This window comes from Sinohyriopsis cumingii, chromosome 11 (genome assembly GCF_028554795.1).
Source record: "Sinohyriopsis cumingii isolate HCF-2022 chromosome 11, ASM2855479v2, whole genome shotgun sequence".
NCBI classification, from domain to species: Eukaryota; Metazoa; Mollusca; class Bivalvia; order Unionida; family Unionidae; genus Sinohyriopsis; species Sinohyriopsis cumingii.
This window is the reverse complement of record NC_142971.1, coordinates 78,831,135-78,847,712: the sequence shown is the minus strand read 5'-3', so window position 1 is coordinate 78,847,712 and position 16,578 is coordinate 78,831,135. Positions and strand designations below refer to the sequence as shown.

At 36.4% G+C, this 16,578-nt stretch overlaps 2 protein-coding genes across 4 annotated transcripts in view; one reads left to right on the top strand and one right to left on the bottom strand.

Annotated features, from left to right (window-relative positions):
• LOC149788803 (enoyl-CoA hydratase domain-containing protein 3, mitochondrial-like) overlaps window positions 1-16,578 on the bottom strand; it is a 433,692-nt gene that overhangs the window by 195,530 nt on the left and 221,584 nt on the right. The window lies entirely within an intron of this gene.
• LOC149788807 (putative serine/threonine-protein kinase qkgA) overlaps window positions 1-16,578 on the top strand; it is a 35,733-nt gene that overhangs the window by 11,612 nt on the left and 7,543 nt on the right. For both annotated transcript variants that reach the window (XM_089974929.1, XM_089974928.1), the window contains exons 4-7: window positions 5,509-5,669; window positions 7,363-7,480; window positions 13,148-13,253; window positions 13,691-13,756. In XM_089974929.1, the coding sequence (XP_089831055.1) occupies window positions 5,509-5,518 (10 nt within the window). In that variant the 3' untranslated portion in view covers window positions 5,519-5,669; window positions 7,363-7,480; window positions 13,148-13,253; window positions 13,691-13,756. The remainder of the gene's footprint in view (window positions 1-5,508; window positions 5,670-7,362; window positions 7,481-13,147; window positions 13,254-13,690; window positions 13,757-16,578) is intronic.

The following is a 16,578-nucleotide window of genomic DNA, read 5'->3' as shown; positions in this document are numbered from 1 at the left end:
GTTGACTCTGATCAGCTCTTCAGCTGCAACTCTGATCAGCTAAAAATACATCTAACACCGTGTACTATGCATGACACAGGCATATATGATAAATTGTTATGACCATGTATGGTAAGCTATACAGATTACATTATCAGCACAATACTTACAAAACAATCAACAAGTTCAGAAGTGGACCTACCCATGTCCAATAAGAAATCTACAGTTCTAAAAGTTTCTTAAAATGCAACTTTATATTGCTAATATAAATCTCTTGCTAAGTCACAAGCACGAATAGAACATATACAGAAATAAACATGGTAGGAGAATAGTTATAACTTAATAAATGTTTCACATACCTCTGTAGCTGAAGATGTGCAAGTACTTAAAATAGAATGCTCACTGAAAAGATGTTCTGTAATGTGTAGATTTAGTCATACAGTGGGGCATTTATACACAGACAATGCAGTCGTACATCATCTGTGCGCTGGATGTGTTTGTTTTTTCCCATCAAAAGCACTTTGCACGTGTGGCATAGGATGAACCAAACTATCTGTTTCGAAATATTGTACAATATACATAAATCACCCTCAGATATCGTTGTACACAAAAAACAAAACCCAAGTGCATGTATTTAATAAATAAAGGGATTTATAAAATTCAGTGACACCATCATTTCAGTGAGCCGTGACACATACTGGCTGTATAACTGTGCAGAAAGTTGGATGTTGTTCAATTTAGCTGATCCGTCTTTTACACTGCATGTACTCCCAGGCATTTAACAAGTTGACTGACCAATTAATAACATGGCTGTCCATCTGTCTGGTATCCTTGCACAAGGACGTGCTATGGTAACTGATAAAGACTAATTTGGTAATAGGATTCAATCTGAACATGGCCTTTGAGGCTGTAAGTCAGGATGCATATTTTATATTTTAGATCTGGACAGTCCATTTTGCCATCTGTCCAGGCCATACACTATTAGACCATCTGGCAATACCGGTTCATGACTCTCCATGAATCAATCTATAACAAGATAACCAGGTTGGATTTCCGATTTATAACAGAACTCTCATGATGGTATCATGCAAACACGATGTTTAATGATGATTGTTGTTGTTGTTATTCTAGGGTTTTACGCCATTTTACAGCACAAGATAGGCTATACATGGCAGCCAGTATTAATGGTGGAGGAAGAACCTTGGAAAATCCAGGGAAGAACCACTGACCCACGAGAAGCTACTAGCAGGCTTTCCCATGTACCCATGCTAGCCGAGCCTTGGACTCGAACCCACGCAGACAGAGGTGGGATGGCAGTGATCCGGAACGGTGAGCACTTTAGACAACTAGGCCACTCAGGGCCCCCGTTTAATGATGAATGAACTGAATTAGATAGGAATTATGATTAATAAATGTGTGTATAAAATCCAAATATTGGACAAATTAACATAATCCGCATGAACCTAATAATGCAACAAATGAAAATATAAATAATGACCTTCCACAGTACATGGGCAAGGGTGAATGATTCACTAATTCCACATGACAAAAAAAATGATGAGTTTTACTCAGATAGTGACAAATGAGGTATTTTACTTAAATAGTAAAATGATGAAAACAAAGGGACAGATATCATATGATATAGCTTTACAATCCCAAAGCACTAAGTATTACAAACTCCAAAAATTAGCCAACAGCTAAAAGATTACATGTATGGAGTTGCACACTTTGTCACCAGCACACTTGGCTTCCAGTGACACTGATCAATCAAGCAGTCAGTATTCCAGGCAGTCAACAACCACCATTCAGCTCCTCGGTCAATCAAGGAATTGGTGCCCACCAACCGGTCAGCAATGTGTGATCACCTGTTACTCGACCAGCAAGGGATTTATAAAATTCAGTGACACCATCATTTCAGTGAGCCATGACACATACTGGCTGTATAACTGTGCAGAAAGTTGGATGTTGTTCAATTTAGCTGATCCGTCTTTTACGCTGCATGTACTCCCAGGCATTTAACAAGTTGACTGACCAATTAATAACATGGCTGTCCATCTGTCTGGTACCCTTGCACAAGGACATGCTATGGTAACTGATAAAGACTAATTTGGTAATAGGATTCAATCATAACACCCATTAGTTTGTGAGTCTGACACACTCACCATTATTCCATCACAGCTTATTAAGTGTAAGCCAAGCCTATAAGGAGAGGTGTGAAAGATGACAATAGGTGAAGGCCATGGAGATGTCCAACTGCTTGACAAATATAATTGCTGGATCCATTGCAAGCAAATCAAGACATTGTTTCCCGAAAGTCAGCAATCAATGTAATTTTTGCCATACTTGTATCATTTACAATCATTAACATTTAGCTGTAAGCTACCATACTTGGATAAGAACACTGTGGTGGTAATTATGAACAGCCCACTGTTTATAAGATGGATGAGAATGTTTTACATGCCACCATCAAGTTATGTGAAAAATGGTTGCTACTTGATTTGTACTAGACCTTGCATCTCTAGTGCTTTTTTTGGCCTGGCTGAAAAGTCTGATAGTGAAAATGTATGGATGTTCATTGGTGTGATTGCTATGGTTATTAACAGGAATATATGCCACCTGATGGCGTCAACAAATCTGGATCTAATAAGAAGAGATACCTGTCTGCACTCATTCACACTAAAGATAAATCAATCATCTGGTTTGCACATGTTGACATGACATTGCTGTTTTGTGGTGTAATAGAGGAGGTACGGAACTAGGCATCTCAAGAATTGCCTCTTAAACTTACTCTGGCACCTGCTTTGGCTTTCAGGCCGAATCATTCTCATCCACCACGGAGAGATATTCATCAGTAATATGATAAGAAGCCAAACACTGCACAAAGACAAGAATTTGTATCTCCTTCAAATTTTAGGCACTAACAGGCTTTTTCGTTCCAGAGGTTATTTAATAAAGATAGAAAACAATTTCTCTTATTCTCCACGGCTCTTAAAGACATCGTCGGCTTGCCACATCTTCCACAGACAGACATCTGGTGATGGACTTTTTATTATCATACCCCATGTAATGGTGTAGTTTCAGAAAATGAATGGGCAGTCAGAGTTTTTTCTTAGTAGTTTCAGATTATGCTTATCCAATCCTGTCCCCATTTGACTTCTCTTCCACGAGTGACCTTTTGTCTGATCATGCTGCGCATTTTTAAAAATGATGTATGATCATTACTTGAAAGCATGCATTGGAGAGAGTTCACAAGCTGAACTCTCCAGTGTGATGATCATGACTTTTACTGTGGCGAAGTCAGCAAAATGTTGCAACACACAATCGTGCAAGAGCATTTAACAATTTACCACAGAGCAACAGAAAATGAAAGTTTCATGTATAATCAGCACAGACCTCAAATCCTTGAATCTTCCCATAGAAAGCTTGGCTTCTACAAGTGAGGCCTTGTTGAAGACAATTCATGCTGCTGAACACATTCGGTGCAGGATTTGTTTCCTGGTTATTAGACACAGTGCATTGATTGAGCCACCAAAGTTGTATCACAGCCACGTGTCGGTCAAGGTGTTTGTGAAAAGACAAAAGCTTGCAGCAACAGATGTCCTCAACTGTTGATGTGTTCATGACCACTGATAACATGGGTGAGTTTTCCATGGCCGCTTATTGGTTGCTTTGCGAAGGAGCTTTCCGTAAGCTGTTTTGCCATTCAACAATAAAATAGTTAATAATCATTGCTACCTTACTGGTGCTTAAAGAGGAAATGCAAACAGTTTACAGTTAGCTTCATAACCTGCTTGAGTAAGATGGTCACTTAATAATGCATCTTATTGCAGTGGCATTGAATGCACCAATAAGTGTGAGCTTGAAACATTTAAGTTACTCAAATACAAAGGAATGTATCCCTTTAATATATGAGCAACAGGGACAAACTTGATGAAATTCAGTTGCCATTGTCTGAGGCGTTTCATTTATTGCTGCCACCAATGACTATGGAAAATGTCTGGTCCGTGTTTGGTTGTCAAGATTTCCATGACTTTAATGACTAGTATTTGCTTATTTACATATTGTTGCACACTGACATCTTTAAGATGTTTTGTAATGCAACCATGAGAGTTTATAAACTTGATCACTTGCATCACCTTTCATCCTTGGGGATAGCCTGGGATGATTTGCTGTCAAAAATAAAGACTGTTAACTGTAATCAAAGGGTAATATTCAGATAAGTGTCTTTGTTGAGCAGAACGATGTCATTTAAAGAACTGCTAATTAATCATGCTGGATTTGTTTGTTTGAAGTATTCTGAATGTCTAATTGTTTGATCACTTAGCCCACTATGCAGTCCAGCAGCAACAGACATCACCAACCTGACGGTTATCAATGATACTGTACTAACACAGGATTGACTGAGCAATTTACTTTGATTCTAGCATCCAGTAAGCCCATATGGCATTTGGGATCACTTTCTCCAAGATAAACGGCATTGTATACACTTCAATGATGCATGGTAAAGTTTCCTGGTTCATTTACTCTGTGAAAAGGGGCGTTTTATGCACTTCAACTGGGCATGGTAAAGTCTTTTACGTTGAGTCTCCATTTAAGAAAGAGGGTATATTTATGCACTCAGATGGTACACCTAAAGTCTCTTTTGAAGGCACTCTCTTTGAAAACATAGGGCATGTTTATATACTCATATGGTGTATGCAAGGCACTCTTTTCAATGCAAGTGATAAATAAGGCAGATTACTTAACTATATGCAATACATTACAGATATTAAAGTGGGTAATTTTACCAGATCTACATTTATTTTGTATATCATTTTCATTTAAAATTATTTACTACACTGTACACCACTATTATATAAAGACTCTGCCAAGTAGTAATACAGATAGTTATCAGTATTTCTTTTACTACAGTAGAACAATGCAGATGTGCCAATACTTGTGATTTTACCGTAAGTCTTAAGAAAATTACCCTTATAATATGGCCTTAGAGAATAAAAGTAAAAACAACAGACAAATTATTGCTGCAGAAACATCCGGATAATTGGTTCATCCATGTTTGATTTGTGAATTAAAGCAGAGGGGACACTATTAAATTTATTGGACATCAGGTGTCAATTTGAGTATGTCTTGTGGCAGGAGATATGTTTGCCGTCATCATGTGAAGTGGGAAAAAAATACAAGGAATACGTCAAGAGATATTAACAAGCCATTGAGCTGCATTGGGTTTGGAACTGAAGTTTCTGTGACTGTGCTAGTTGTAAGTATGGTCTGCATGTACTTTACAAACTTTTCAGTTAAACATAAGGTTTACTGTCACTGCATGTTTTGAATACTGAACATTTAAATACATTTCCCAGCTTTACAATAGCAGTTTAAGATATTGTATTACACCACACTGAAAACTGGTTAAACATACAAAACAAAATCAACTGCTTTACTGAAACAGTCTTGTCAGGGTTGGCAGGTCTTTGACAAGGGAAATGTTTTGTTAAATATTTGCTAAGTACTTATTATGTGTATAATTTGTAGCATTGAATGACTAAGGGAGAAGATTGTGCTGGACCCACAGTGGTTGATCGATGCCCAGAAATCTCTTATTATGGCTGGGACTTTCATCAACGAAAATCCTGCCATTGTTAGCAAGCGGTGTAAATTCAAAAGGAGTGGAAAACTTACCCATGAACTGACAGGTTTGTAAATTTTAATCATTGTAATATATTATTTTAACTCACTGGTCATAGGGCCAAGTGAGCCAATAATATGTTCTTGTGCCTGGCATACATCATCAGTGATCCGTCAGGATGTACAGCTTTCACTTTTTTCTGAAAAACCTCTGTTCCAGTTTCTGCCAAACATGGCAGAGAGCATCTCAATAGCAGCACTCAGGTCTTTTATGTTTCTACAATTGATGCCAATGTGTAATCAACTATGCCTACCATTATTAAAATAAAAAATCGTAAAGTTACTTTTTTGAAATAAAAATGCTCATTAGCATTTAAATAAATTGAAATTAAATAATTGAATTGATCAAAATTTAACACATTAAAATTCTTTCATAAATGGTTCAGCAAATTTACAGGACATATTCAGGCATTGAGGGTTGGGACGTTTGTTCAGTGATACTAATCTACAATCATAGATGTCCACCATTACAAAATACAAAGTGACTTCTAATAAAGAAAACGTTAGAGTGAATTTGAATTAATTTGACAGAAGCATCCTGGCCTAAAGACCATTTAAAAATAAATATGGCTACCATTGCTAAAAATAGCTAAACTGGTAATGTAGAAAAGGCAACACTATAGGGGTGAAACAATACACTTCTGCCGCTTATTAATACAAGTCACAATACACAGCCAGTGGTATGATACATTATCTATGTACATGTTGACTTGTTGTTCTTTTCATCTGTCAGTACTGTGGTGGTGCCACTTTATGGTCTGGTTTATAGGATATATTTCTAGTATGCAAATTACAGACATACTGATTTATCATCCATATATAATTTTTATTTAACCTTTATGACATTTCACAATGCTCCATTTGATCAGTTACAGGGCATTGTTGCCGTTCCATTAATTTTGCACTGCATTAATGTTTCCAAAACAAAATTCCAATTGTATACCTTCACTTATGAAACCTACTGGTTAGGACGTTCACCTCAGGTACAGGAAGTTGCAGGTTTGAACCTTGGCAGAGTCATACCAAAGAAATAAAAATGGTACCAACAGCTGCCTTGCTTAGCGCTTAGCATTAAGAGGTTAGTTCTAGGACTGGTCGACTTGGTTTCAGGACAATATGACTGGGTGGGACATGACGCTTATGTCTGCAGCATGGTGCCACAGTGCTAGACGTTACTATAAAAACAGTATTGTCTGTGGCAATGTAAGATGTAAACAGTATTGTCTATGACAATGTAAGATGTAAACAGTATTGTCTGTGACAATGTACGATGTAAACAGTATTGTCTGTGACATTGTAAGATGTAAAACAGTGTTATCAGTGACATTGTAAGATGTAAACAGTATTGTCTATGACAACGTACTATGTAAACAGTATTATATATGACAGTTTAATATGTAAACAGTATTGTCTGTGACAGTGTAAGATGTAAATAGCATTGTCTCATTTCATCAAAAACCTCAAACTGTGAACAGTTTCCTGTAAATGTGAAAACTCTAGTATGACAATGTATTTAATAAAGTGTCAGACAAAAGACTCAGCTGTTGCGTTATTGATTCTGTTATTTTTCATGTTTTGGTGAATTGACACATAATTCACAATTATGTACACCAGATATGTAGCTATTTTATTTTCAAACGGAACTTATATAAAGACTAGTTGACATTGATGTTTTGATGATTTGATACTTTTGATTTCTAGATGCATTCTGGTCTAAGGAGAAGAATCCAGAATTCCATGATGATAAGGACCACATCATTAATGGAAAAATTATCATTGCCAGGCCAATTACATGTGATCAGGATGGAAAGGAGATCAAGTATGTTTATAGAAGCTTAAAGTTCTATTAATGTTTTTTTATTTATATTTCCACCATATTCTAGGGTGTACGCATTTGTTTGTGATGTCTAATAATGTTTTATATTTCTGTCTGTCCTGTCACACCATGTCAAAAATGCTCGTCCATGTTTTTCCATCTTGTCACATAGTGTCAGAACTTCATTCCATGACTGCCCATCCTGTAACATCATGTCAAAATATTCTCAGTTTTATTTTCCACTCATTAGAATTTGGTGTCAGTTACTGTCTTTGTTTGGTTTCGAACTTTGCCTTCAATCTTGCTTTTGCTTAGTGCCCTTTGAATGACTCCTTTGAGGGGACATTTCAGGGCTCTGAAAATGGTGATAATGGGTGTCAGATCCAGGACCTGTCAACCTCTGAGGTAGCCAGGTTCGACATGCATATAAACGGGTCCAAGCTTCATGGAAAATCAGATTCAGCAAAAAAGCACAGCTACATGTAAGAGCTTAAAAAACAAAAATTTTGTTTTAAAAAATAATGGAGTTTCCTTTCTTCCTTGATGTGAATGAATGAGCAGTAGTCTTAAATTGACTTTTTCTCACTGGGACCTACTTGTCTTAAATGGACTTTATCTCACTGTCACAGGACTCTAGATAAACCAGACTAAAGTCAAATCAAAGTTTGTGCATGATAAAAAATGAAACAAATTACACATTGTATACTGTACTCTCAAAGTGTAGCCATTCAGAATCACTTTCCAGATTTCTCCATTTATATAAAAAAATAATAAGTTTTGCAACACGATATGAAGTATTAAATATATATGACATGATCTCTCTGTTCATTATTCAATTTAATCATGGTTTTAACTAATGGGGAATCTGCTACAGTGAAATTACCATCTTCATCACTGGATTTTGGCAATTGCTGTTTTGCACATGCCAAATGTTCTTTTCATTTTTCTGGCACTGAATTGGCTCAATCTTTAATTTCATTGTATGACTTTATAGATACTTTTACCTGTCAATGACTTAATTTTCATAGGTTCTGCCATTCTCTGTAACATTGTTAAAGAATACACTCATAATGTTGGTCTTTTTTTTGTCTTTGTTTAGTTGTATTTATTGATCTTGCAGGGATGGATAATAATGGAAAGTACACAAGAGGTGATGGGAATTGATTTGCAATAAATGTATGTTTGAATAATCAAAGGAAATTAAATTATGGGAAAAGCTCGTATGAAAACAGAGGCGGCGTTAGGAGTATGCGGGGCCTAGGGCCGACCATGACTGCGCGGGGCCAGAGTATCGGTATCTCGATTGGTATGCTACTGCAAACACTGATTATGTCTAGACTAGATCAACATGCATTACGTTTGGCCTGTATCAGCGTTTCCAATTTACCGGCGAATATAGCTTGAAAACTCATAAGAACACCCTTAGGCCTGAAGTGCGGAGCTTCCTCAAAAGAGAGGCCTGGTGCAGTCACCCCACTTGCCACCCCCAAACGCGATTACTGCATGAAATACTTGGACAACTGCACAACAAATATCTGTGTTCGATTCCATATAAATTTCATGTAATGCTGTCCGAGGTTTCAAGCAAATTATAATGGATAAAAACCATAAAAAGTAAATCTTTGCCGAAAAACGTTTATGTTCACTCTGACCATTTCCGTGACGGTATGCCAAATCAATGAACCCGTGTTCTAAACTAGAAATGGAATATGCAAATAAAGTAACGCATGATCAATTCAATTTTCAGAGACATGAAGTTGTGGTTAAACAAAATAAGAAAAGGAACAGAAATGATAACACAGTTATTGCATACAGCTAGACAGCAGGTAAAGAAATGTGCCCCACTTCAACTTGAAGTATGAAAATTGAACTGTCCTCAATTGCACATACATATAATTCTACAGGGGATGATGAATCTGATCTTTTTGTCATAATGATCACAATTATGCAAATGCCTGGACATATATTCAAACAAACATTACTCAGACAAGTATTACTTCAACTGAAGAAAAGGGAGATTAAACCAAATTATACAAAAGCACAATGCCAGCTTTTGAATATTTGGTGAGAGTGATACAGTCTTGTTTACAGGTGTACCAAAACGAGTGTTTTACACCTTGGCTATGACTGAATTTAATACATTCAAATTTGAAATGGACTTTGCAGGTTAGTTGATTCTAGATTTAATGTGACTTAAATTATACTTGATATTTGATGACCTGTCCTGCAAAATTGGAAGATACACAACTTTGGTGTATTAAATATTTAATTCATGGATTCCTGTTCTAGCTGACAAATTAAAGGGTTTAGTGGCCCCACAGACACATTAACAGAGTGTGCTGTTCAGATACTTTCAGTGAAAATTATCCTCATTCAACTTGTGTAACGGACTGTGCAGAAATTTGTATTCAGGGAACTGGTAACTTATGTATCAGATGCAAGACTTTCAGTAATTACAAGTCATATAACACAGCTACATATCTTGATGGAATAGCAGCCCATGGGTAAGTCATGTTTATATCTTAGGCATTTGGTAGCAGAACAGGTGATATGTCCACAATGGAAAAAAGTGGATTTTTTTAACTGTCTTTACCAGGGGATGAAATAAAAGAGTTATTGTATGATATGTGTATTGTTGACATTTATTTCACCCTTAGAATGGCAGAAGGAACATTAAAGACACTCTAACGGCAGTGTCGAGAACTAAGAGGGATAATTGGATAAAGGCATCTATAGGGAGCTGGACCTGTTGGCTAAATCAGGACTCTTCAAACACAATATTTTTCCTTCATCACAATCAGATTCGACCACTACCAATTTATTTTCTGGTGTACTTTACACATGTGAAGACATAATGTTTGTCATACTTTGTATCTTTGTTTGGCTTATTCTTTTCTTGCTGGAGGTCAGTTCTATTCATTACTGGGTTTCTGCGACTTTGCGGATTTGCCGATGGAGGCGAAGCCAAAGTTAAATGAATTCATGAGTTGTACTGATCATTAGATTTGTTCAATAGAGTGGAGCCATGTGTTGCAGGTCAGTTCACCTATTATTGATGTAGTCAGTGGCAAATTCAACTTGAGCTATAAGACCAATCATGCAATATATGTGAACACATTTTTAGCCATTTCGAGTGTCACTGAATGAAGCTTCAAGCGGGTGACTTTGAAAAGTTATCTTTCCATGTACCATACTCCTCTGACAATATTTAGTTTTTTGATGTTCTGTAATTTTTGTTGAATTCTTTCAATAATAATGTCCCCTTGAATAACCTGACATCACTGGCACTGGTTAGGATCATTGGTCAGATATACACTTGCTTATAAAGATTATATTTTCCAATCTTTCTTGCAAATGCTGATTTTCTAGTTCTAATATCAAGCTACTTTTTCAAGAACCACTAATGTGAAGGAAACTCATTAATTCTGTCTTTTTCATGAAATCTAAACATGTTTTGGGCCCTACTCAATGAATTTGATGGAGTACTTTAGTAATCATATTGTCTGTTCATCAGTCCATCCTTCTGTCTGTCTGTCAGTAGTATGGTATCTGCAAGTTAGCTTAAATCATAATTATTGAATTTTAATCAAATGTTGCATGCAGCTTTATATGATTGAGACCACCCTACCCTTTGGTTAAGTTTATAGTCTTCTGTGTCATATTTTACAGGCTGTATTGATAGATTTTGCACGAGATTTGATTTCATGTTTCATGACATTTAATGGAGTTAAAGCCTCTGATTGCTAAAACTGTTGGACTTAATCAGATTTGTCATGCAGCCTATATTTATGAGATTTCAAATGAGATTTGGTTTCATACTACTGACATTTAATGGAGTTATTCTCTCAGATCACCATCTTGCTGACTTTGGTCTGTGCAGTGCAACTTTATAATGGTTTGTTTAATTTCAGTCAAGCATGCATCTTTGTGTTTCTGAGAACATGGTTGAATTTTGATTTCCAGTGTTCCATGACATTTTTTATACGACCTTGGTTGAGTTTTGATTTCCAGTTTTGTTTGACTTTGTTTATAGGATGTATATTGAGTTTTAATATCCAATATTGCATGACATTATTGATATGACCTTGATTGAGTTTGATTGCCAGTGTTCCATGACATTGTTTGTAGGTCCTTATGGAGTTTGATTTCAAGTCATTGTTTATGGGACCATAATTGAATTTTGATTTCCATTGTTGCATTACATTGTTTAAAGGACCTTGATTGGGTTTTGATTTCCAGTGTTCTACAATATTGTTTATATGACATTGATTGAGTTTGATTTCCATGACAATGTTTACAATAATTTGAGTTTTAATTTCCAGTGTTCCATGACATTGTTTATATGAACTTGATTGAGTTTTGATTTCCAGTGTTCCATGACAATGAAAGACATTGTGATAGGACCTTGATTGAGTTTTGATTTCCAGTGTTCCTTGACACTGTTTATACGACCTTGATTGAGTTTGATTTCCAGTGTTCCATGACAATGAATGACATTGTGATAGGACCTTGATTGAGTTTTGATTTCCAGTGTTCCTTGACACTGTTTATACGACCTTGATTGAGTTTGATTTCCAGTGTTACAAGTCATTGTTATTAAGAGATCATCCCACAGAGTGCCTGTCCTCAGGTTCATTACACCAGTGAATGAGTTAGATTTCTGCATTCAGCATAATCAATCGTGGATTTATGTCAGTCAAGGAGTTAAACTTTTATATTATACAGTCATTATTAGAATGATACCAGTGAAGGAGTTAGACTTCTGCATTCCACATAATCTTTAGTGGAGTCATGCAAGTGAATCATTTAGTAATCACAAGTGGAGTCATGCAAATGAAGGAGTTAGACTTCTACATTCCATATAATCATGTGGAGTTATGCTAGTGAATGAGTTATACAGCAGTTTCTACTTATGAATTGCATAATGTTCTACAAGAAGGAACATGCTGTATTACATTTAGCTACATGTTAAAGCTTTCAGCTTTGTATAGTGTTGTACTTAAATGGGAATGCCGTATTACAAATAGTTACATGGTAAAGCTTACAACATTGTATAGTGTTGTATTTAAATGAGAATGCTGTATTACAAATAGTTACATGTTAAAGCTTACAGCATTGTATAGTGTTATACTTAAACGGGAATGCCGTATTACAAATAATTTAAATGAGAATACCATATTCCAAATAACTATTTGTTAAAGCTTACAGCATTGTATAGTGTTGTACTTGAAATTGAATGCTGTATTACAAATAGCTAGATATTAAAGCTTACAGCATTGTATAGTGTTGTACTTGAATGGGAATGCCATATTACAAATAATTTAAATGGGAATACTGTATTACAAATAGCTACATGTTAAAGCTTACAACATTTCATAGTGTTGTACTTGAATTTAAATGTTGTATTCATTTAGCTACACTTTAAAGCCTACAGCAGTGGGTTAAGCATTGGTACCACTTGAAAGCCATTATATCCTTGTTTAATGATTCCTATTGTCCAGAAATGTGCATTGACTGGAAATTAAAACAGTAGGTATCTAAATGTTTTGGATAAAAGTACTGCACAGTAACCTGATACAAATGGTCATAATAATTACTTTGTTCAATCATCATGTATATTAGCTGAATGCTAACATTTTATGTCAACAAATATTTAACCATTTTAATCAGGGACAGACTGTCATTGAAGACAGTGGGTCAGGAAAAGAATCCAAAGTATTCGTAGAAGGAGATGTTGCTTCAATGGATAGAGTACCCTCTACACCCATTAAAAAAGGTATGTCTAAAAGATTTTGGTGAGGCAGGGATATATCATATTATCTTGTCTGTGTGTCTCTCTTGTATGAAATAGTGTTAGCACAACTAGTCCTGTTGTATTTGATGGATTGCTGTGAAAGTTGGTAAATATACTAGTAATCAATAATGTTGTGCAGTCTGACAAATCAACCAGCTACTTCAATTTATGTTTGTGTTATTGCCCTTTTTGTCTTATAACTTAATACGATATATGGGTGTCATATCAGTAATTGTTTTACAGCCAGATAATTAGTCTTCTGATGATGGAATAAGATAGAGTTCTAAACTGAGATGCACCCATTGATTAGTATAAGATGGATTTAATGATTATATTGTTTATGTTATTATTATTAATTTCCTAAACATTCTCTGTTCTATAGTTGACAACTACGAGTTAAGGCCCTTCTTGGTTTTCAGATGGATGCAGTTTTTCATGAAAATATTGTGAAGACAACTACTCCTGCAAGTTTATCTCAACTGACCGTAAGTATATGAGAGCTTTTGGTATATGTCGGTATCAGTTGTGTATGGTATGTGTCTGTATCAGTTGTGTATGGTATGTGTCTGTACAATTCAAGTGTGGTATGTGTCTGCATTGGTTGTGTATGGTATGTGTTGGTATCAGTTGTGTGTGGCATGTGTCTGTATCAGTTGTGTATGGTATGTGTCTGCATCAGTTGTGTATGGTATGTGTCTGTATTAGTTACGTGTGGTATGTGTCTGCATCACTTGTGTATGATATGTGTCTGCATCAGTTGTGTATGATATGTGTCTGTATCAGTTGTGTATGATATGTGTCTGCATCAGTTGTGTATGGTATGTGTGTGTATCAGTTGTGCACCGTATGTCCCTGCATCAGTTGTGTATTTTATGTGTCTGTATCAGTTGTGCATGGTATGTCCCTGCATCAGTTGTGTATTTTATGTGTCTGTATCAGTTGTGTATGGTATGTGTCTGCATTACTTATGTATGATATGCCTTTGTATCAGTTGTGCACGGTATGTCCCTGCATCAGTTGAGTATGGTAAGTGTCTATGTCAGTTGTGCATGCTATGTCCCTTCATCAGTTGTGTATGGTATGTGCCTGTATCAGTTGTGTATGGTATGTGTCTGTATCAGTTGTGTATGGTATGTGTCTGCATCAGTTGTGTATGGTATGTGTCTGTATTAGTTACGTGTGGTATGTGTCTGCATCACTTGTGTATGATATGTGTTTGTATCAGTTGTGTATGGTATGTGTCTGTATCAGTTGTGCATGCTATGTCAATGCATCAGTAGTGCATGGTACATGTATGTGTCAGGTGTGCATGCTATGTCCCTGCATCAGTTGTGAATGGTATGTCACAGCATCTGTTGTGTGTGGCATGTGTCTGCATCAGTTGTGTATGATATTGTCTGGATCAGTTGTGTATGGTATGTGTCTGTATCTGTGATGTGTGGCATGTGTCTGCATCAGTTGTGTATGGTATGTGTCTGTATCAGTTGTGTAAGGTATGTGTCTGCATCACTTGTGTATGATATGTGTCTGTATTAGTTGTGCCTGGTATGTGTCTGTATCTGTGATGTATGGTATGTGTCTGCATCAGTTGTGTATGGTATGTCTCAGTATCAGTTGTGTGTGGCATGTGTCTGCATCAGTTGTGTATGATATTGTCTGGATCAGTTGTGTATGGTATGTGTCTGTATCTGTGATGTGTGGCATGTGTCTGCATCAGTTGTGTATGGTATGTGTCTGTATCAGTTGTGTAAGGTATGTGTCTGCATCACTTGTGTATGATATGTGTCTGTATTAGTTGTGCCTGGTATGTGTCTGCATCACTTGTGTATGGTATGTGTTTATATCAGTTGTGCAAGGTATGTCCCTGTATCAGTTGTGTATGGTATATGTCTGTGTCAGTTGTGCATGCTATGTCCCTGCATCAGTTGTGTATTTTATGTGTCTGTATCAGTTGTATATGGCATGTTTCTGCATCAGTTGTGTATGATATGTGTTTGTATCAGTTGACCATGGTATGTCCCTGCATCAATTGTGTATGATATGTGTCTGTGTCAGTTGTGTGTGGCATATGTCTGTATCAGATGTGTATGGTATGTGTCTACATCAGTTGTGCATGGTGTGTGTCTGCATCAGTTGTGCATGCTATGTCCCAGCATCAGTTGCGTATGGTATGTGTCTGCATCATTTGTGTATGGTGTGTGTCTGTATCAGTTGTGTATGGGTATGTGTCTGCATGAGTTGTGTATGGCATGTGTCTGCATCAGTTATGTATGGTATGTGTCGGCATCAGTTGTGTATGGTATGTGTCTGCATCAGTTGTGTATGGTATTTGCATGCATCGGTTGTGTATGATATGTTTCTGCATCAGTTGTGTATGGTATGTTTCTGTATCAGTTGTATATGGTATGAGCATGCATCAGTTGTGTATGGTATGTGCATGCATTAGTTGTGTATGGTATGTTTCTGCATCAGTTGTGTGTGGTATGTGTCTGCATCAGTTGTATATGGCGTGTGTCTATCAGTTGTATATGGTATGTGTCTGTATCAGATGTGTATGGTGTATGTCTGTATCAGTTTTGTATGGTATGTGTCTGTATCAGTTGTGTATGGTATGTTTCTGCGTCAGTTGTGTATGGTATGAGCATGCATCAGATGTGTATGGTATGAGCATGCATTAGTTTTGTATGGTATGTGCCTGCATCAGTTGTGTATGGTATGTGTCTGCATCAGTTGTGTATGATATGTGTCTGTATCAGTTGTGTATGGTATGTGTCTGTATTAGTTGTGTATTATATGTGTCTCTATCAGTTGTGTATGATATGCCCTTGTGTCAGTTGTGTACGGTATGTGTCTGTATTAGTTTTGTATGGTTTGTGCCTGTATTTGTTGTGTATGGTATGTGCCTGCATCTGTTATGTATGTTATATGTCAGTTGTGTATCGTATGTGTCTGTATTAGTTGTGTATGTTATTTGTCTGTATCAGTTGTGTATGGTATGTGCCTGTATTAGTTTTGTATGGTTTGTGTCTGTATTTGTTGTGTACGGTATGTGTCTGTATTAGTTTTGTATGGTTTGTGCCTGTATTTGTTGTGTATGGTATGTGCCTGCATCTGTTATGTATGTTATATGTCAGTTGTGTATCGTATGTGTCTGTATTAGTTGTGTATGGTATGTGCCTGTATTAGTTTTGTATGGTTTGTGTCTGTATTTGTTGTGTATGGTATGTGCCTGCATCTGTTATGTATGTTATGTGTCAGTTGTATATTGTATGTGTCTGTATTAGTTCTGTATGTTATTTGTCTGTAT